The 22,500-nt window shown below is 34.3% G+C and overlaps 1 protein-coding gene across 9 annotated transcripts in view; it reads right to left on the reverse strand.

The window, feature by feature from the left end:
• Positions 1–22,500, reverse strand: part of LOC145254801 (uncharacterized) — a 456,223-nt gene that overhangs the window by 81,286 nt on the left and 352,437 nt on the right. Inside the window, exon 1 of one of the 9 annotated variants that reach the window (XM_080113593.1) lies at positions 1,578–1,745. The exons of the other annotated variants lie outside the window; for them this stretch is intronic. Within the exon in view, the coding sequence (XP_079969719.1) occupies positions 1,578–1,607 (30 nt within the window). The 5' untranslated portion in view covers positions 1,608–1,745. Of the gene's footprint in view, positions 1–1,577; positions 1,746–22,500 lie in introns of those variants that run through there. 9 annotated transcript variants of the gene reach the window in all.

Consider the following 22,500-nt stretch of genomic DNA (forward strand, 5'->3'; position numbering starts at 1 on the left):
AGGTCTTATTTATGACGGGAGTAGAGATTGGAATCTTAGGAAAATCTCTTAGGAGCAACCGGACTCATGAACAAGAAGTTAAAAAACTACCTAGCGAATATACCCAGTGAACCACGTGTAAGAGAAATGCACACAATTGCGCTTAAAGGGACTGTTAGAATCTTTAAGATCATTCGATTAGAATGTCTGAGATAATAGGTGAATGTTTGGCATCCGGTAGGATGTCCCATTCCCAGCTACAACAAAATCATAAGAAAATAAAAAAGGATATATATATATATATAAGGAATAAACAGATTTATGTGTTCATTCATCAACGTTTCGTCTTTATTTCGAGACTTCCTCAGGATGAAATAAAAATGAAATGTTAATGAACACAACTCGGTTTGTTCCTTTTTATTTTTCTCTATTTCGTCGGAATACTATTTCCATTATTCTCACCACACATATATATATATGTATGTATGTGTATGTCTGCATATATATAATTATATATATGTACTAGCAAAAGTGCCCGTCGTTGACTGGGTTCAAAAACAGCCTACAGAAAATGGACTCTGATTTATGAAAGTATGATAGGTTATGAAAAGGAAGGGTTGTAAAGAGATAGCTTCGAATTCGGGGGTATCAAAACCAAAGCAAAATATGATGAAAGTAAAAATAAAATAGATAAACCCCATAATTTATTATACCATACCTGTTCACACTGAAACACTTATCACAATATTCTGTGGATCTATATTAAAAAACCTTGTAAAACTTTGTGACATATTCCCATTCTATGGAGGTCAGGCGCGAACGAACACCCCATAATTTTATTATACCATATTTCTTCAAACTGAAACATAATTATCAAAGTATACTTACGCAGATAGATATGAAAAAGATATGAAAAGTCTTTATTAAAGTTTGTGTCTATTTCCATTCTATGGAGGCCAGGCGCGAACGCAGATCCCACAATTTTATTATACCATCCCTATTTAAGTTAAAACATACTTATCAAAGTATTATTATGTACATCTATATCAAAAACACTTGTAAACTTTTTTTTTTTTTTTTTAATTTTTAAATTTTTTATTTCCATACTTTGTGAACCAGGCGCGAACGCAGACCCCACAATTTTAATGAACCACCATTCTGCAGGATCAAACATACCCATTCCTGTGTCTCGATACATCTTCTATCATTATATGTAATCAGATTTTTAAAATAGTCAACCATATTGGATCCTATTCGTGACCAGACGCACACACACACACAGACATTCAGCTTTATATTATATATATATATATATATATATATATATATATATATATAATACGTACATTTATGCATGCACACACATATTCACCAACATCTCCATAAGTATACACACATGCATACCTATGTATATATACGCATATATCCACAGATACATACTCATACATAAGCACGCACACGCACACACACATTATATGCTTCCACCCATACTAATGTGCATATTGTGATGATTTTAAGGTGTGTACCTTTAAGGGAAGAATCGTCCACCATTTACGAAAAAAGAAAACCACCAGGAAAAATGTTCTCAGGAAACCTACCTTTAAGAAGCCCAAAGCTAACTTCTTCATCCTGTTTCGACGAGAGTCCCTTCTTCAGTATTTCACGATTTCACGGCGATTTGTAATCTTTTTAAGTTTTTTTCCCCCCATGCAGAGCCGCCCTACGTTCTCAAGCAAGCACACAGGGGGAAAAAATTAAATTAAATAAATAGATCCGTGTTTTTCCCCCCTTTTGTTGTTTTGGTATTAAAAAAATTAGAATTTTAATTTAAAAAGTCTTTTTTTTTTAATTTTAAAATTATTTACTGCGACTTCGGTAAGCAGACAATTTTATCCAATTGTATGAGACGTTTTAACTTCAGTTTTGAATATAAATATATGAATAAGAAAAACAGAGTTGTTAGTTTGCTTGTCTGTTTGTATGTGTAGTGGATCAACCCTTGATGGTAATTCCAACGAGATTCGTACATTTCCATAGCAGAAGCATATCTAAATGATGCTGCCGTTGTTGTTGCCCGTTTCCTCTGTCTTCATCTTCCTCACTATCTTCTTCGGCAGTAGGTTCGACTTCGCCACCAATTAATTCATCCATTTAAAAAAGGTCTGTGACCCTCTTCAAGTCAAGCATAGCAAAATTGTTTCTTTGTTTTTGTTTTTTGTTTGTTTGTTTTTTTTTTTAGGGGGAGGGCGCTTCCTTCCTTTAACTTTTTGACTTTCTTTTATTCTTTATTTTTCCAAAATATGTTTTCTTCTGTTTGTGTTTTTATGCTTTTTCAAGTTTTATTTTATCATTATTATTATTTGTATTTAAACACCCTTGTGGTACTTTTGGTATATCCCTCGTAGAAAACCCAGCCCCTTAATCCAGATATAAAGGTTTCTTTATTCTTTCTTTTAACAGTCTTGCTCACCCCAGGTTGTGTAAACATATACTTATAAACCAATAATTATTACTATGTTATTTATTTTTTTTTTTTTAAATATAATTTTTACTAGTTTTCTATTTTTTTGTTTCCATTTTAGGCTTTTAAAAAATATTTTTTATTTTTATTTATTTTTTTGTTTAATAAAATATTGTTCCTTCAAAATTTCTTTGCAAAAAAATTCTTTTTTGTTATTTGGAGTGAAAATAAATTATTTTCGTAGTTTTCAAAATTATATTTTTCAAAAACAGTATATATATTTTTTTTCACCTTCTTTTTCTGAAGTTATCGTAACTATGTTACGCAGAGTTGCATGCATGTAGAGGTAAGTATATATCCAGCAGAGGTAAAGAATTTAACACATGAGCGTTTGATTTTTTTTTTTTTATGTGTGTATTTTCTTTCTTCTATTGTTGTATTTAGTGCCTTTTATCCTTCTTTCTTTTAACTCTCTTGTATTTTTATTCTTGGCTTATATTGCAACTCTTGTCGGTCCTCCATCAGATTCTTCAAACTGCCAAGCCGAATCCCCCAAAACAAAAAGCACACAACCCATCATTCTGCCCTGCCTCCTCCAACTACCAGTGCCAAGAACTCTTGTGGTCTTCAGGATTCTTTACTCATAATAGAGATAATGAAAAGAAAGGTGATAGAGTAGAGAAGGGGGGGAGCGAGACAAGGAATGAAAGATAGAAAGTTGGTGGCGGTTGCAGTTACTAAACTGGTACCAAATTTAGTTTCTACTTTTTAGAAGCAGCAGCAGCGCCGGTTCTTTTACCGGAAAAAAAAAAAAAAAAAAAAAAACTTATTTGCAGAACAAAAGCAGTAAGAAAACTTTGCAGTTCTTGTTAAAAATTCAACCTAATTTAAAGAATAAATGAATAAAAAAAAATTAATAAATAAAAAATGCAGACAAATATTTATGTATGTACCCGTCACATGTCATATTCCATAAATCACGTAAATTGTGAAATCATTTTTTTTAACTAAGAAAATCGAACCTTATTACAAAGTAAAACGCTATTTCATGATTATGAAGGAGAGACAACTCAATTCGAACTATCGAGATCAAAACCAATCTTGCACTATCTACAATTTGCTATTACAATCGCCAAAAATCGTAAAATAATAATTTTCCATATAAAAAAAGACTTGATCATTACATGGTTTTTGGAATATGGCATCTTCATTCAATGTCGAGTATGTATATCATAAGGATTTTTGTGAATTATATTTTTATTTCTTTAAATTAAGTTTAATTCTAAATAAGAACCAAGTTTGCTTGGATTTCCAAGATAGATATTTTTCCTTTGAATATTTTAGAATGCAACATAAAAAAAATAAAACTAAAAAAAAAATTATTACAAAATTAGGTATTATTGTAGACTAGACTTTTTACCTAGTTTTCACATGACAAAAATTATAGCTGTTGTCTCAGAAAAGGTTCATAAAAATTTTAGCCAGGTCGGACCAATAGTTTCTGAGAAAACTTACAGAGTATATGTAGCGTTGTGGTGATTAATTCCTATCAATCCCTAATTGTGCATCGAATGGATACCATAATACTCAGTTCGCTGCACCTTATGACAATGGTCCATACAAAATTTCAGCCAAATAGTTTCAGCAGTTTCCAAATGAAACGGACAGACAAACAGACAGTCTTCTACTCTAATAGTATCTTCCCTAGAACTGCTAGACTTTGGAATTCTCTTCTGAGTTCCTGCTTCCCTGACTGTACTGACATGCAGAAGTTTAAATGTAATGCGAACAGACATCTTGCTGCTCAACTCCCTACATAGTATCCCTGCAACTTATGTCCCTGATAGTAACACCCATACATCAAAGTGGTAATGTGCCTTGTTTAGGGTGAAAATGGAATAAAAAATAAAAAAGAGATAGAGAAATATGAGATGTAGTTTACTTAAAGCATTGTGTGTGGTCTTATATAGAGAAGTGTTAGAAGGCCATCATAACATAATGCAAGAAATAGCAATTTGCTGAGAAGAACAGACAAACAAGTGATTATATACGTATGCATCTTGTATAATAAAATCGTATTCCTGTCTGCTTGTTTGTTTGTTTGTTCACAATTTGATTAATATGTATAAAAAGGTACACTGCTTCATAAATTAATTTCCACACTGGAAACAAAATTTTATATACTTTATTCCAGCATGATTTCTATATATACTACTAGCATTTTAGCCCGGCGTTGCCCGGGTGTTTGGAGGTGTATCTTGAGCAAAAAAACAAACAAAAAAAAAACGGTTAATATCTTTTAATTTGACCCCTATTATGACCCCTTTACATTTATTGTTTTGGGCTTAAATCAAGTTATTAAGTTAGATCCATGTCCAAGGAACCTATATCTAAAATTTCACGTGTTTAGACCCAAAAGGAGTTTGGTAGATTTCTCAAAGGTCAAATCGTTGAACTTTGACCCCTTAACAGCCAAATTTTTGGCCGAAAACAGATTACAAAGATTTCCCCAAATCTCAGTACCCTGTATATCAAATTTTGAGTCTGTAGACTTAAAATTGACAGAGTTATTGCGTAGGAAAATGTACACACACACACACACACGTTCACTTTTATATATATAACAGATTTATTCCAAGGAAATCTACATTCAAGAAGTAACCTCATTTTCATAATAGATTAAAGAAAATCTGTTTTCATAATCATCTCCATGTTTTTAAATGTTTTTTATTATAGAAGTGTTTTAACAGTTCTATTCAGAAATATTATATGAAGTTGATTTATTTATTTTTAACTTAATTTATATTTAATTTATTTTCAATTATTATTAGCCGACACCAGCTATCTATAATATAAAAGCGAAAATGTGTGTGTGTTTATGCATTTTTTCTGTATGTCCAACAAAGGCTTTTATCAGGGGAGGGGGCGTATGGCGTGATGTTTGACCTTATTAAATTCATGCACCTGTCATTTAACTTTATAATTGTTAAATCAAAATGCTTTTCATTCCTCTCCTGTTGTGGCCGAGCGGGTAAGACGCCAGTTTTTTTCCTTTTCTTTTCCATCTTCGTGTCAAGGCTTCGGGTTCCAGCCTACCTTCCTACCAAAACTTTTTTTTCTTTTACACTTCCAAAACACCCGGGAAACGCCGGGCACCCCGGCTAGTTATGTATAAAAATCGAAGTTTAATTAAGCTATGAGAGTTATTTCTCCTTTAAGCTATGAAAGTTATTTCCTCATTTGATTTTCGTAGATAAAAATGAATGTGTTTTATGCTTCCATAAATCCAATATGTATCCAATTTCAGGAAAATCGTAAGGTAAAATATTTGGCATATCTTAAATGCTATATGACTAAACCCTTCGCCCACTAATCCGTGTGGACCTGTCATTTTTGTTTTATGTTAACATTGCAGTAAGTACCAGTTAGTTTTATAGGGTATATATGTATACATATATATATATATATATATATATATATATATTAGTGATGAGACGATTCCAATATTTTTCCCAATTCCGATACAATTACCAATTCTGTACTAAATTCCCAATTCCAATTCTTTATAAATCTCTAAATATTTAACTATAAAGTTGTTATTTTTTCACAATTACCGTAAATTCACATGTTGAATGTGTAAATATTTTCTCAAACGTAAAACACATGCTTGTGTGTGGAGGGGGGAGGGGGATATATAGATTTTTAGTTTTGCTGGTGGTTTAAAAATCAACAAATACTTTTTATTTTATTATTATTACCACCAGCGGAAGATTTTGTTTTAAACAAAATCAAATTAAAAAAGATAATTAAAGGAGTCATTTTTGGCATCGGAAAATAGGCACACATTTTTCCTATTCTGATACCTCCAAAAGTTTTGATTTTTCCAATTTACGATTAATCGTCCCAATCATAGTCATATATATATATGAGAGAGTGAGATAGAAAGGGTGTTTTGGGGTTTTTTTTGAAGTGCAAAAGTTACAATTAAAATAAGTCACAGAAAAATATTCTTATAAAAATATGCGGTTTATTCCAAAGATTAAATTTTTTGCTTTTATAATTTAAATACAATTTCAGGCATATGGCCCTGCAGCTCATGCATAGATATGAGACTTGACATATCTCCAAAGAAAATAATTTAATGGAGCTAAATGGACTGAACAACGTCGCCAGTAAGCAGGTTCATTTCCTGAAATTACTCGTTTATCAAATATTCCTATTTACTTTCCTCCCCACGAGAGCAGAGTTAGATACTAAGGTCGGGTTTTAATGTGGCGGGAGGAACAAAAATAAAAATTGTCTCATTTCTCCTCCACTAACCGAGAACAAAAAAATATTGAATTGTAGCATCAGAACAGATACTACACTTTCATCTTGGCCCGAAATGTTTCTATCAGTAAATTGATCATATCACACGCTGCATGGCATGTCGCTCCATCCTGTTGAAACCACATGATGAATTGTCAAGCTAAACTGAACTCAAATTTAACCGAAAGTTGCCAAATCTGTAATTAAAGAAAATAGTTAGCCGCTTCTAAAACAAAAAAAAACAAAAAACAATGTATACTTTTATAAGAATTTGGTTCCAACAATAATTTAAGAGAGTAGACCATACTGTGATTTTTCAATTTAATTTTCAAAATTGCATTTAAAAACAATAATTTGATAACAAAAACAAAGGCATAGTTTAAAACAAATTGAATGTATTTTTGGTAATTTGATTGGTTGCTTGGTTTGGTTGTTTTTGTTTTACGGCATATCAACCCTTTTCAGGTTATTTAATGCCGAATCCAAAGATTTTGAAGGAAGATTTTTTAATAGAATATATTTCTTGTTTTTAAGTCGGATTCTATTTAACCCATAGTTGGGACCCTAACAGGTACTACCACTCCGGGTCAGAGTCGACCTGGAACAATGGCAATTAAAGGGTGGCTCCATACTCTCCAAAGACCGCAAGCTGGGCTTCACCACTGGATATAGTTTAAGGTCATATCCAGGACCTTGATATTTGAAGATGTCCAACCAATTTTGTTAAATATCATACACACTTTCATCGAATCATCGTCACTTGCACATTATAAATCGATATCTAAAAAAAATATCAAAATAAAGCATTTTAATTAAAATCACTAGTACGTACTTACTTGTCATGTCGAAATTATTAAACATTTCAAAACTTATGAAAATGAAAAACAAAAATATATACTTATTCTTGATCCACCAATTTTAAATTTAAAATGGTAGAATTTAACTGAAACAAGGGAGATAAGTCATCCAGCCATAGCCATCCCAGTGCGGCCACGGCCAAGATTGATCTCACTACATGAGTTTGTAGTGTAATTTAAATCCTGTCGGTAGCTGAATACTTGATGCTTCGCCAGGCCTATTAAGGGTATTTTTTATCATAATGCCATCGCTAGATGGGGTGCCTATCACTCCTTAAGAGAGTCCCATCTACTCTCGAGACAAGGATAGACCGCACTAGTTTCTCAACCTGGTATTTTACCTCGCGGTACAGCTGCAACCACTTCCCTCACTAGAACTACTCGCCTATGGAACTCTGTTCTGTTGGCCTGCTTTTCAGCTGACTACAACAGGGTCATCTTCAAGTCCAATGTAAACAAGTTCTTGTTGAGTCATCCCCTTAAATAATAAAAGTATGTCCAATTTCCACCACTAACAATTACTACGCTGTTGTCCTGGTGACCACCGCACACTTATTGACCCTTATCCTCGAGTAATCTTCAGGCCTTGACAAGTGATAACCCCCTTGTAAAAAAAGTCAGTTTGTTATATGAAATAGAAGAAACCTTGCGGGGGGGGGGGCATTTTAAGAAACTTTTTAACAAAAAAAAAAAAAAAGAATCACACATCAAAGGCCCTGTCGGTGGGGCATTAGAATATGCTGACTGCCCCCCCTGCAGAGGGTAAAAGTCCCTCAATGGGGGTCCTGGATATGACCTTAAACTATATCCAGTGGTGAGGCCCCAGCTTGTGGGCTTTGGGGAGTGTGGAGCCACCCTTTAATTACCATTGCTCCCAGGTTCACTCTGACCCGGAGTGGTAGTACCTGTTAGGGTCCCAACTATGGGTTAAATAGAAACTGACGTGAAAACAACAAATATATTCTATTTAAAAAATTTCTCTTCAAAATCTTTGGATTCGGCATTAAATAACCCGAAAAGGGTTGATATGCCGTAAAACAAAAACAACCAACCAACCAACCACACATCAAAATAAAAGCAATTTATTTAAGTAACGAAAATTAAATAAATAGTAAAGATAAATACGGCGCTTCTGCACTATTGGGACGAGATTTCGGAAATCGTAATACTGAATTTCACATGAAAACAAACGTATTCCTCGTATTTTTAAGATGATCATATCCAAAAATTACGAATATCGATAAGGTAGAAAACTATTTATTAAAGAATAGAATTCGAAGTAAACGATCGTAAAACACAGAAGAGTTAAAAAGGAAGGTAATTTTCAGTTTTGATTTAAACAAGATGGCGGAAAATTTTCCCTTGCTACCACGATTAATGTTGTTTTTTTTTTGTTGGTTTTTTTTAAAAAATAATTTAGTAATATTAAGTATATTTTTTTTGTCGGGCATGATGAAATCCAATTAAATAAATAAAAGGGAGACAACTCAAATCGAAGTATTAAGGTAAAAAATCAGCCCTATGTTCAAAAGTAGCAAAATCGCTAAAAATTGTGAATTTTAATTTTCTTAGTTAAAAAAAAACTACTTGATCAATTTACGTAATTTTTGGAATATGCCATCTTTGTTCTGTAACGAGTACGTACATCATACAGACTTTACTGCATTTTCTTTACTTTTTATTGTCTTCATAAGTGCCAATCTGGATAAGCACCATTTTTTGTTTCAATCCAGAGTGCCCTTTTTTGAAGAGTCAGACTTTCCCCGCATTAAAAAAAAAACGACCTTTTGTCCAACTCTGCCCTCATGGAGAGGCAAGTGAATAGGTACTCTCTTAGACAAATGGTATAATATACATTTTTTAAAGTTTAATTTGCCCTCTGCTTTGATCTGCTTTCAGCCATGTTACTTTTTGTTTAACTTCTCATGATTTCTATTTCTTTTTTTTTTTACTCTTGTTCTGTTCAAAACTTCGTGCATTTTGTCGGGTAGCAAAAAACAAAAAAAACAAAGAAAAATACTTGTCAAAAAAGCAAATATATAACCAATAAATGTTACCAAAGGCAAAATAAATTTGTATCTTACCTACCTAAATAAGGACTTTGTGTTTTAACTTATTTAAAGTGTTTTTTGTTTTTTTTCAATTAAAATTTTTTTTTTTTACTTTGAAACACAAGTAGTGCCAAGACTTAAGTTAGAACAAGGAAAACTTGGCTGACATGAGACTGTAATCTAGGGAGTTTGGAAATCGCTCAAAAATCGAAAATTAAACAAATACTGATAGAAACCCGCCCAATAAATGTCACAGCATCATTTATTGGTTGGGTTTCTAAAAGCTTTAAAATAACTTAAAACACAAAAAACTTATCCAAGTGGGTAGAAGAGTAACTTATCTTGCCTTTGGTAACATTTATTTTGTTGTATATTTATTTTTTGACCACTTTTCGTTGTGTTGTCTACACTATAAAAATGCCCCAAACTCCATTTTGTTTTGAAAGTTTTCTTTCTTACTGATTAGCTTTTTTCATCTTTTAAGCCTTCATATTCGTCTTTCCTTCTCACTCCATGCTAATCAAGCCGGAGACTTTTATCCTTGGACCAAAAAACCACCAGACATTAGATTATTCTCCAGTAGATATCTCACTCCTGATGCAATTCTCTACCTATATAAAAGCCAGGCACGGCCAATGATGGAGTTCTGTTATGTTTGGGCAGGAGCTGCTAGAAGTAGCTTATCCTGCCTTGAAAGTGTTCAAAATACACTTCGTAGCTTAATGGGGGGGGGGTCCTTTTCTCTTTCCTGCAACCTCTTTCCCACAGAAGAGATGTTGCGAGCCTGTCTCTGCTTTATCGTTATTTTCATGGCAAATGCTCAGCTGAGCTTCAATCTATGGTCCCCTCTCACCAAACTTTCATGAAAAACACTTGTCTAGCCAAAACCGCTATCAATAATTTCCCACACTCTTTACCTGTGCTTAAACCTAAATGTAAATTCCATGAACAAAGCTTCTCTCTTAGAACTGCACGCCTGTGGAACTTTCTTACGATTGCCTGCTTTCCAGCTGACTACAATCTGATTGCCTTCAAGTCCAATGTAAACAAGTTCTTGAAGAACCGTCCCCTTAAGTAATCCAATTTACAAAATCTCCACTACTTATGTTTACTACGCTATAATCACATTGACTAATGTATGCCCATTAACCTTTATCCTCAAGTGGCCTCCGGGCCTTGATATGTGGCGATTCCTGTGTAAGAAAAAAAACAAAAAAAAGAAAACACCAGACATTAGACCATTCTTGTAATAACCTGGTCTCTGTTGATTGTGGTCTAATGCTGGTTCTGTGCAGTTCTAGGAAGTCCACTCTCCCAGGCTTCGCTTTATCACTTTGAGAAAGGGTTAGTTTATTGCTAATCGCCTGAGATGCCCTTTCCAGGGAATGCCAACGAGATTGCCCAGCCACTTTTTCCAGATCAGAGTGCCCGTCACTTTCTGACCCTGGTGTCAGTTCTTGTAGTGGGAAAGAACTAAATACCTCCACACACACCTCATGCCAAACAAACTACATTTTCCAACGTCGTCTGCTATCTGTCTCATGTTTTCTGCCATTTTAAAGTAGCCCAGTCGTTAGCCAGCCGAGCAGCTATGGCATGAGGAGGTATTATTACAGCTATTTTTTTGATATATAAGGCAAAGGACCTGCTAGATAAAATGTCATGTAAGAAGGATGTGGGTGGTGCCTCCTTTTTTTTTTTCTTTTTGTATTCTTCTTATGCTAACCTGATTTCTCAGCTCAAATAATCCTTCTGTATCTAATAACACAAACATCAACTAAACCTGGCTTAGCAGAGTACAAGACTAGAAGTGAGGAGGAGGGAGGGCAGCTAGTTATGGCGGAAACTGGGTTTAGCTCAAACCTTGTTAGTGCTGAAGATTAAGAACAAAATAGTGAGGTAAACATTTTTTTTTACTTGGAAACCACCACTTATCAAAGCCAGAAGACCATTCGAGGATAAGGGTTTATGAATGTAAGGTGGATGTGTAGTAATCGTTAAGGGTGTAAGTTGGGTTGAATTTGATTATTTAAGAGGACGGTACAGCAAGAACATGTTTACATTGGACTTGAGGGCTACGATATTGTAGTTGGTCGGGAAGCTGCCCAACGGAACAGTGGTACAGGCAGGCAGTTTTATGAAAGAAGCTTTGTTCATGAAATCTGCGTTTAGATTTAGGCACATTTAGAGAGCGGGGGAAATTGTTTATAGTGGTTGTAGTTAGTCGAGTATTTTTTTGGAGGAAGTCCGGCAACATGGGATCATAGATGGGAGCTCAGACGAGCACTTACCATGTTGCAGTTATCAGGGATTTTTGTTATTAATATGGTATTAAGAAGCTCTGTTTCTGCATGTATTGAGTTTATCTTTACTATTTTATATCTATCTGTGCCGATCAATTTAAAATCAGCAGAAAGATTTATATTGGATTGACTCTGGTTCAATTTGGTCCACCATTTAGTGGCATATGCAGTGGCGGTAGATGACGGGGGCTAAGTTATGGCGGAAACTGGGTTTAGCTCAAACCTTGTTAGTGCTGAAAATGAAGAACAAAATAGTGAGGTACACTTTTTGTTTTTACTTGGAAGTCACCACTTATCAAAGCCAGAAGGCCATTCGAGGATAAGGGTTAATGAATGTAAGGTTGTAGTGTAGTAATCGTTAATAGTATAAATTGTGTAGAATTTGATTATTTATGTAGACAACTCAACAAGAATTTGTTTACATTGGATTTGAAGGCTACTATGTTGTATTCAACCAAGAAGCAGGCCAGCGGAACAGTGTTCCACACACAGGCAGGAAAGAAGCTTTGTTCATGGAATCTGCATTTAGATATAGATAGACAGTGGGGGAAAATGTTGATGGTTGTTGTAGCTAGTCGAGTGTTTTTGTGAAAGTTTAGCATGAGTGGACCATAGATTGGAGTTCAGTCGAGCATTTGCCATGAAAATAACAATAGAGCAGAAACAGGCTTGCAACGTCTCTGTGGGAAAAAGGTTATAGGGGACAGAAAAAGAACATCACCTACTAGGATTCGAAACCGGTTTTTAACTCAAAATGAATAGGGTATGCTGAGCAGCTTCTGGTCAGGTATGGAAACAGTACACGATTTAAGGGCATATATGACTCTTATACAGATAGAGGATTGCATCAGCAGTAAGATACGTACTGGAGCAGTAGAATGATCCAACCATTTTTCCAGCGATCTTGGCAACAGATTTGATGTATATGAAGCAGTCATAAATAATGATTTATCTCTTGGAGAACTATCCCTGTTAGGGAATTTGATCACACATTGACCAATCAACTTGCGGGCATATTTACTTTATCAGTTCGAACTATAAAGACAAGGAGAATATGTCTATTGGTGTTATGTATACGTCATGCACACTGGGCAGTCGGACTGACGTATAACCTCATTCTTTATTTATTGTATTTGTTTTTCTTTTCAATATATTTCATTTCTACTAAATACTAAGTTGTGTTTTTCTTCTTAACCCTTACAGATTCACCACAGTTAATAATTTTGTGAACCTGAGATATTAGGAGCTTCACCTTTTACAATATCAGACACTTTCACACAAGCAACCCAGATGATTTTTTCCTTTTTTTTTTTTTTTTTTTTTTTTTTTTTTTACAAAGTCACCACTTATCAAGGCCCAGAGGCAACTCAAGAATAAGGGTTAATGAGTTTACGATAATCAACGGGACAATGTTGTAGTAATCATTAGTCGTGGAAATTTGTTGAATTGGATCACTTAAGGGGACGGGTCATCAAGATACTTGTTTACATTGGACTTGAAGATGACAATATTGTAGTTGGCTGGAAAGCAGGGAAACGGAAGAGAGTTCCACAGGCATGCGGTTCTAAGAAAGAAGCTTTGCTCATGGAATCTACGTTCAGGTTTTGGCATGGATACAGGTCAAGCACCAGCTAGTGAGCCAGTTGCAAGCTACACAATCACATACAAACAGAAAACAAAAATAATATAATTATAATCGTAGAATATGGCATCTTTGGAGTTTTAGGTTGGATTGTGCTTGACATCGAAGATTAGGAGCACAAGTTCTATTGGTTCTCTTCTTTGAGGTCAAGCAAATTTGGTGTGATAAGAGAGGTGCTGCCTCAAAGGAAAGCTTCTAAAAAGAGATGCCTAATTTTAAAGATAATGGTAAATATATATATTGATAAACTCCGGCAAGAGATTTTTATTCTTGCTCCACTCTCAAATCAACAGAGATTAGAGCATTCCTGTAATGATTTGATCCCTATTGATGACGGTGTGATAATAGTTTTGTGCAGTTCTAGGAGGTTCACCCTCCCAGGATTTGCCTCCTCTCTTTGAGACAAGGTTAGGTTATTGCCTGAGGCGCCCTTGCCAAGAAATTTCCACAGGGTTGCCCAGGCACTTTTTCCAGATTAGAGTGCCTCTCCTTTGGGGCACTAACTTCTCCATCCTACTTTCTGACTCTGGTGTCTAAGTTCTTGCAGAGGGAGAGAACTAAAACCCTCTTTCCTATTTGCTAGCTTAATAAGAGAGAGAGAGGGAAAGAACTTAATTTTGATGATCATTTTATCACATTAACCCTTATCCTTGAGTGGCATCTAGCCTAAATAAAAAAAAACAGATCCGAAAACACAACACATGAAATGGCAACCTCCTGTCCAGAAAAGATATAACTGAACCAATTCTTTCTTAGAACTGCACACCTATGGAGCTTTCTTCTGATTGCCTGCTTTCCAGCTGACTACAATCTGATTGTCTTCAAGTCTAACGTAAACAAGTTCTTGATGAACCGTCTCCCTAAGTAATCCAATTTACAAAGTTCCCACTACTTATGTTTACTACGCTATAATCCCATTGACTAATGTATATCCATTAACCCTTATCCTCGAATGACCTCTGGGCCTTGATAAGTGGTGACTCCTTTGTAAAAAAAAAAAACAACAAAAAAGTGCTTTGCGAGAACTTATCTGGGCGGGTGAAATGTTCGAGCAACAGGTGGCACGTGTGCATCCCTCAATTCTGTTTTTTTTTTTTTTTTTTTTTTTTTTTTGTAACAGATTTGGTGGCAATCCAGGCAGGAATTCAGAGATAAATGATGGCTAACTTGTAACTGCCACCTCGGATTTGTCACAAGTAATCTTCAGTTCAGGTCGGTAATAGTAAAAAGGAGACTGGGTTTCTGTTTTGGGCATATGTCACAGAGCCTCAGCAGTACTGTTCTGCTGCTGAATAATAATGGTAATAAAAGAAATGGGCAAAAAAAAAAAGAGCCAAAGCACTCTCATGTAAGGGTTTTTGTAAACTACCTCACGTGACCTCTAAAACAGTATGGACCGGAAATCCTGCCAGTCGAAAGGGCCAAGGAAATGAGGAAGAAGTGGAGGGTGTGCATAAATTTTAATACTGTTGATCTGATTTGCAGCATAGATTCTTTCTTATTCCACGATGTATCTGGAAGACTTTTTTGCGGCAAGTTTGGTCGAAATCTGACGATAATCAATGTTGTTTTATGAAAAACACACACACACACACACACACACACACACACACACACACACACACACACAGTCTAATTTGGGAGAGAAACAGGGCACTCTCAAGTTACTCCTCTAAATTGCTTTGAGAAATGCCATTAAAAAAAAGGAAGAACGAAAGTATCATAGTACCCTGACAGTTTCTACTTGATTATGAGATAATTTGAACCTTATGAAAAGCCCTGACATTGAATCGTTAAGACACAAACAAGGGCAAACATATAAACAGTAAATCTGAGTCCCGAATTTTAACATCAACACTCTCGCAACTAATAAATGTATAAAAACGAGGAGGCTTCGTATGACTTGACTTTTGACCTTTTTTTGTTGTTATCAAATAGAGTTATCATTTGGGATGGGAATGGATGGGGGTCTCTGACAGATTGGGCGTGGGTGACAGGCAGAAGGGAATGGCAGGGCACACAAAATAAAGGATTTGGTTTCTTTAATGAATGTCTGTTTTTTCTCAAGAAGCCAGAAACACAAAAACAATTCAAATCTCTCTTTTGCTTTTTTTCCTCATCTATTATCTCGTATTTTCTTCTCTTCATCTTTACGTATTCGTTCTTTCTTCCCTTTCAACGTTTCTCCTCTTTTCTCCACTGCTCTCTTCCTCTTTTTCTGAACCATTTCTCTATCTATTCCCCACTTTCTCCCTTATCCATCTCTCTTTCTTTCCATTTCTTGCTCTGCCTCCTTTCTCTCTCTTTTTCTCCATATTCCATCTTTCTTTCTCTCTATTTATATTCCAACTTTATCCCCATTATTCTCTCTCTCTCTCTTTCTCCATATTCCACTTTTCTCTCTTTCTCTTTATATATATATATATATATATATATATATATATATATATATATATATATATATACAGCCTTTGAGATTTGAAAAAAAAAAAAAAAAAAATCACTCGACCGCCGGTCGAGTGTGAGGGAAAATTTTACTCGCCCCAAAATATTTTTACTCGTCCTACTTTATGTCTTTGTTTCAGTCAATAATAGTAAATAATTTTACAATTGAAGAAATTACCGTGTGTATAATCTAACAAGAGCATAATTGTTCAACTCTTGTAAATAAACTATTTTATTACTACAAACATTTCAGTAAATATTCAACAAAACGTTAAAATACAACACCAGTTTCTTTATATAGCATCATTCATATTATTGCTCCATAGAAATAAGAATTATTTCTTCGGATGCTGATATGTAGTATCAAAATGACAATTGAAATATAAATAATTCAAGACTGTGTTTACTGGTACCGTTAGAAAACGAATATATCTAACTTTATACACAAAGAAAACATAATGTAAAATCATACCCTTGAAATAAATATATTTTAAAATGCAAAACAAATATTAGAGATTCATTTTTTCATTAAAACATTTCAATATGAAGACTCTAATTGAAAAATATTCTGAAACACACAATCATCCCAGCAGGTCAAAATAATCAGAAATAGTTACTTACAATAATTACTGAACAATGTCCTGATACATTTCTATCGTCCCTGGAATAAATAATGTTTGTTTACGAAGAAATAAAACTGAAGCGAAAACTGATTACTTACTTGTTGTATAATTTAATTTTCGGTATATGTTTGACGGAACGATGCGTTTTTTTCCTCTTTCAAATGTCCCTCTTTACTTTTGTAAGCATGAAGTGTATGTAGCTGTAGCGTCGAAGAATTTTTTCCAAATGAATTGCAAAATCAGAGAGCTAAATGAAGGCGACATTTTGACTACACGCCGAATGTGTAAATTTGACCGCTTGTTGACCTTTAGCGTGATCACTCTTTTTTCAATACGATATTCCAACGGTCTCACAGCTAGAAATGAAAGAATTCACAAATGATGAGACATAGGTCATTCTAAGTCACCGCATATTTGAGAGTCGTAAAATAAATGAGTTTTTCCCGTTTCTTTATTTAAAGAAATTTTATCGACTGGCGGGCGAGTGATTTACGACTTTTAGTCGCCCCAAGAAATTTTCGATCGACTGTGGCGACCGACCGGTCGTGTAAAGTCTCAAAGACTGTATGTACATATGTACATATATATAAATTACATCTTTCTTTCTTTCTCCATTTCTATATATCCCCCTCTCTCTATTTTTCTCTCTCTCTACATTTCTTTCTCACTTTGCCTTTCCATCTCTATTATTTTTTCCTCATCCTGTCTCTCTTTCTCAATGTTCTTCCTTTATTTTTTTTTTAACTTTCTCTCCCTCTCTTTCTCCATATTCCATACTTCCCTTACTCCTTCCATTTTTTTCGTCATTATCCTCTCTCTTTATCCATATTCAAATCAAGTACGTCAGATTTAATAGCACTCAGTTTTCTAGGTACGTAGCTGTAGGAATCGCATAATCATAGTGGATGGTGTATGACTTATTTCCAACCGGTCTTTCTGGTAAATATGTTCCCAGAACTTGCTGCTGCATTTGATATTCCACATTTTACAGATGGTCAAAGCGAGATCATCTCTGCATTTGACAAACAAAGGTATGCCAGAATTGGAACCGCAAATTAATAGAGTGAGAATGGCAAAGTTGTTTCTTTGCCATTCCGTTATGTTTCTTGGCCAAACCCTCATCAACTTTGAATTCAATCGCTGAGTCTTCCCCTTCTCAACGTCGGGGGGTAAAAATCAGTAATCCTACAGGTTAACAAATAGCTGTAATTAACGAAAAGAACTTCAAACAGACCAGAAACGAACTTCATGAGGTCTTTGTAGAAGTCTGGCCGCCTAACAGGTGGGGTCCCCCTCCACGAGTGAATAAATCTGTTCTGGCAAAAATTGACTTTCACCGTGACTAATGTTTGTGCAAAATTTCAAAAAAAAAAATTCAAGTAGTAGTTACTGAGAAAAGTGCAAACAAACGAATAGACGAACGATTTGGGGGGGGGGCAATTTTACCCCTATAATGGCCTCCAGGGAGACAACCAGAATTGTTCTGGAAAAAAATTACTTTCACCATGACTAATGTTTGTAGAAAATTTCCCCTAAAAAATCCAAAGCGTGCTTACTGAGAAAAGTGCGAATAAACAAACGGACAAAAGGGGGATGAATTATTAGGTCCACTCCCTCCTTTATTTGGAGACCAATAAGCAGACAGACAGACGGACAATGCCAGGTAGCCTTGCTAGCAATACTGGATACTCCTACTGGCATATAATACACATTAGCATGCCAAGCGCTTACAAACATGTCAGCCTGATCTTTTTTCTTTGTTTGTAAAAGGTCTAATTCCATAATTAAATTTTGTTTTTATCAGATTTACATTTTCGCATATTTTTTTATTTTATCATTATTTTCTTTTCATTCGAAAGCATAATAAAAATAACAAAGAATCAAGAAAGTCATTTCTCCAATTGCTAACATGTTTTTATAATTTATCCGTTGCTCAAGTCTGCAATGTTTATGAAACTGATTGTTTTGTTTTTAGAATAGTTTGCAGCAACCAGAAAAGCTATGATGTTCTTTGCATTGGTGCCATTTACATAAGTTTTACAACACACAGACTTAAGTAGCATAGTTTTTAACAAAAGCAGTGGATAATACAAAATAAGAAGATTTGGTAAATATCCAAGTACCAATTCTACTTACTGGAAGTAAATTCGTGCACAGTTTTGGAAGTAATATAAATAAAAATTATATACTTAATAAGAAGAACATTGTATATTGTAGTTTTGGAAATACTCTTGTATGTAAAAGTTGTAGAAATACACTTGCATGTAAAAGTTGTAGAAATACACTTGCATGTAAAAGTTGTAGAAATACACTTGCATGTAAAAGTTGTAGAAATACACTTGCATGTAAAAGTTGTAGAAATACACTTGCATGTAAAAGTTGTAGAAATACACTTGCATGTAAAAGTTGTAGAAATACCCCTGTATGTAATAGTTGTGGAAATACCCCTGTATGTAATAGTTGTGGAAATACCCCTGTATGTAATAGTTGTGGAAATACCCCTGTATGTAATAGTTGTGGAAATACCCCTGTATGTAATAGTTGTGGAAATACCCCTGTATGTAATAGTTGTGGAAATACCCCTGTATGTAATAGTTGTGGAAATACCCCTGTATGTAATAGTTGTGGAAATACCTTTGTATGTAGTAGTCATGTGTTTACGAATATTGTTGCTGTTATTGAAGTTTATTTTTTTATTTGTTTTTTTTGCTTTAATTAGTAATGCTATTAATATATATATATATATATATATATATATATATATATATATATATATATATATATATATACACACAAAGAAAAAGATTCGTTAGAAATGGGGAGATATTATGCTTCTATATTAGGCTAAACATAGTCTGTTAAAATTTAAATATCATATAAAAATAAGGATACTCCTACAGAATTTGAACCAAACTGGTTTTTTTTGTTAACACTAAGTTAACCCTACCTTAACCTAACTGTTGAGTTTAGTTCAGCAAAAGTCAGTTTTGTTTGGTTCAAATTCTGTAGAAGCACCATAGTTCGGGATGAATTGAATTATTAATTTACAAAAATATAGAAATTTTGCATATTTAACATAAGATGCCAAATATCATCCCAGATTGGCACTGAATTTTGTTTTTTATTTCAAGTTTGCGAACACGTAACTGATGGGCGGGAAAAGTAAGTTATCAGTTGTAAAGATTAAAACGGAAAATGTTGTGAGATATTGATAAGGAGAACTTACTGAACTTTGATAGAGGTTTTCTCAATGCTTTACTTCTTAACTCATAAATATCTGGGGAGTTTTAATAGGGTTGCAAGTTCTTTGGGATGACCTAGTGTACCGATATCTAGAAATTCAGAAAAAATCTACCAATACACTGCTAAAACTTTGCAGATCTCATTATCCTGTTTGCTGTGGTAAAATAAAATACTGTCACCACACCTATACAAACGGCAAGACATAAAAAATTTCAAATATACAGACAACAAGTGGACATATAAAGCGACAGAATGGATCTTGAGAAAATGGAAATGACCTAGAGCAGAGTTTCCCAAATTGGGCTCCACAGAGCCCTGGATCTCCGTGCGTGAGGCTAAGGGGCTCCGGAAGCCCTTTCTTAAAAAGGACCAAATGTTTTGAAAAATTAAATGGCTGCAGACGTTTAATTACTGATCTTTTTTACTGGAAATGCATATTGTTACATGATAAGGGCTGTCCCCTTTTCATGTAAGTATAAAAATAGAGAGATTTAGTTAAAATGAAAATGAAATAGCATAGACGAAATTCGAACCTCATAATTTAGGTTTAGAAATAGATTACGAGAGAGAACTAGCAAATGGAATGTAAAACAAACCATTGTTTAGCTTAGAGATAAAATAGTTTTGAGAAAAGAATGTGCATTGTCAACTCTGATATGAAAATTCAATTGAAAGAATGCAACTACAAGATAATTTAATAAAAATGTTTTTAACATATTGGAAATATAGGTTACTGGGAATATAGGTTAAAATTCCTTTTGTAAACAAAGGGAAAGTTTTGGACACGCATTTCCAAAACACATGAAAGAAGACACATGTTTTTAACATGTGTATGACGTCATGGAAAATGGGAAGTTCTCGATATAGTTAGAAACTTTAGAGTTAAGCGAGGAGAAACTGGAGGAGAAACTGTGGGAGAGTCAGAGGGAGTTTGAGGACGACAGATGATAGTCGGCAGTTGGGATTTGAACGTCTAGAAGCGAGACGGTCACTTTTTGAACTTAATATGTGAAGCTTTGAATTCTTGATGATGAAAACCACGACCGGGCAGGAGAAGAAATAAACCCATCATGTGTTTTTATAAATGTCGTCTTTGTGTTGTAATTCTACCAAAAGGTAAAGTGAAAATTGTTATATATGTCTTATGTATATCATGTGGTTTAAAATGTCTTTACATACACATCTGATATACACAATGTGAACACTAAGACTGTCTGAACACTGTTTCCTCACTCAAAGAGCTTCTACACTTCTAAGTATGAAAGTTTAATATATATGAATCTCATCATAACACGAACAATCTCTCTTTACAACAACATCTCTCTCTTAACAACATCCCTCTTAATAAAACTCTCTCTAAGACTGCACTTTAATAAGACTCACTTTTAACAAAGAACAATAACAACAAACAATAACAACGAATAAGAACAATATTAATAAGACCAAAATATAACAAACATGATACATAGCTACAGGTTTAGAGAGCTTTAGGATGGGAAATAAAATAAAAAAATAAATTAACAAAAAATGCAACAGTTTTTGATTAATTAAAAACAAAGAAAATGGTTAGAAACATTATCATGAGTAAGGCTAAGACAAATGCATATTCTTTTCATTGTTTTCACTCTCGAGTGTGTATCCGTTAATATGCTTTTATATAGAGTGATGTGGCTATCGGTTGTCTAACTGTGTCATATATATACTCGAGAGTCAAAACAAGGAAAAGAATATTCTGTTGTCAAAGCTCTAATCATTAGTTAGTGTTAGAATTTGAAATTAATGTTTCTCATATTTATTTCAGAAATTATCTTGTTAGTGCTTCGTGAAAAACCTTTGCCTTGCTCAGGGGCTCCATGGTGTCTTGAAGTTTGGGAAGCCTTGACTTAGAGGAGGGCTAAACATCTGATGCAGAGACGACCTTGACAACCAACTGGTTATCCAAACCAAGGACAAAACAAGATGGAAGGAAACTACGGATGGCTTTTTCCTCCAGAATGAATCAAAACCCCTAACGATAGAGAGCAGTTGTCTGAAATGAAACAGTGAATTGTGCTTAAATGGACAACTTTTCTTTTCATAATTACTGGAATGATAGAGATCTTCCTAAGATTCCAGTTTCTTTTCGTGTTGTGCATAAAACCTTTTATTTTGTTATATTTTCCATCTCAGCTCTGTTTAACAAAGCATTATTAGGGATACTAACTTCAATTAGGGTTGCTACTTCCCCTATTGTCCCCTATGACTGTCAAGTTTTAACAGCTCCATTTTCTAGGTATATAGCTGCAAGAATTGCATAGACATTGCAAATGTAGTAATTGTATGTAAGTCGTGGTAAGAGCACATATATTTTTGTTAGTTGTTTTTGTTTTATGGTATATCAACCCTTTTCATGTTATTTAATGCCAAATCCAGTTATTTTGAAGAAAACTTTTTTAATAGAATATTTTTTTTTTTCAAGTCGGTTTCTATTCAACCCATAGTTGGCACCCTAACAGGTACTACCACTCCGGGTTAGAGTGAACCTGGGAGCAATGGCAATTAAAAGGTGGCGGCACATACCCCAAAGCCTGCAAGCTTATAATATATAT

Source organism: Euprymna scolopes, chromosome 30 (assembly GCF_053919585.1).
Source record: "Euprymna scolopes isolate OS-2025 chromosome 30, ASM5391958v1, whole genome shotgun sequence".
NCBI lineage: Eukaryota > Metazoa > Mollusca > Cephalopoda > Sepiida > Sepiolidae > Euprymna > Euprymna scolopes.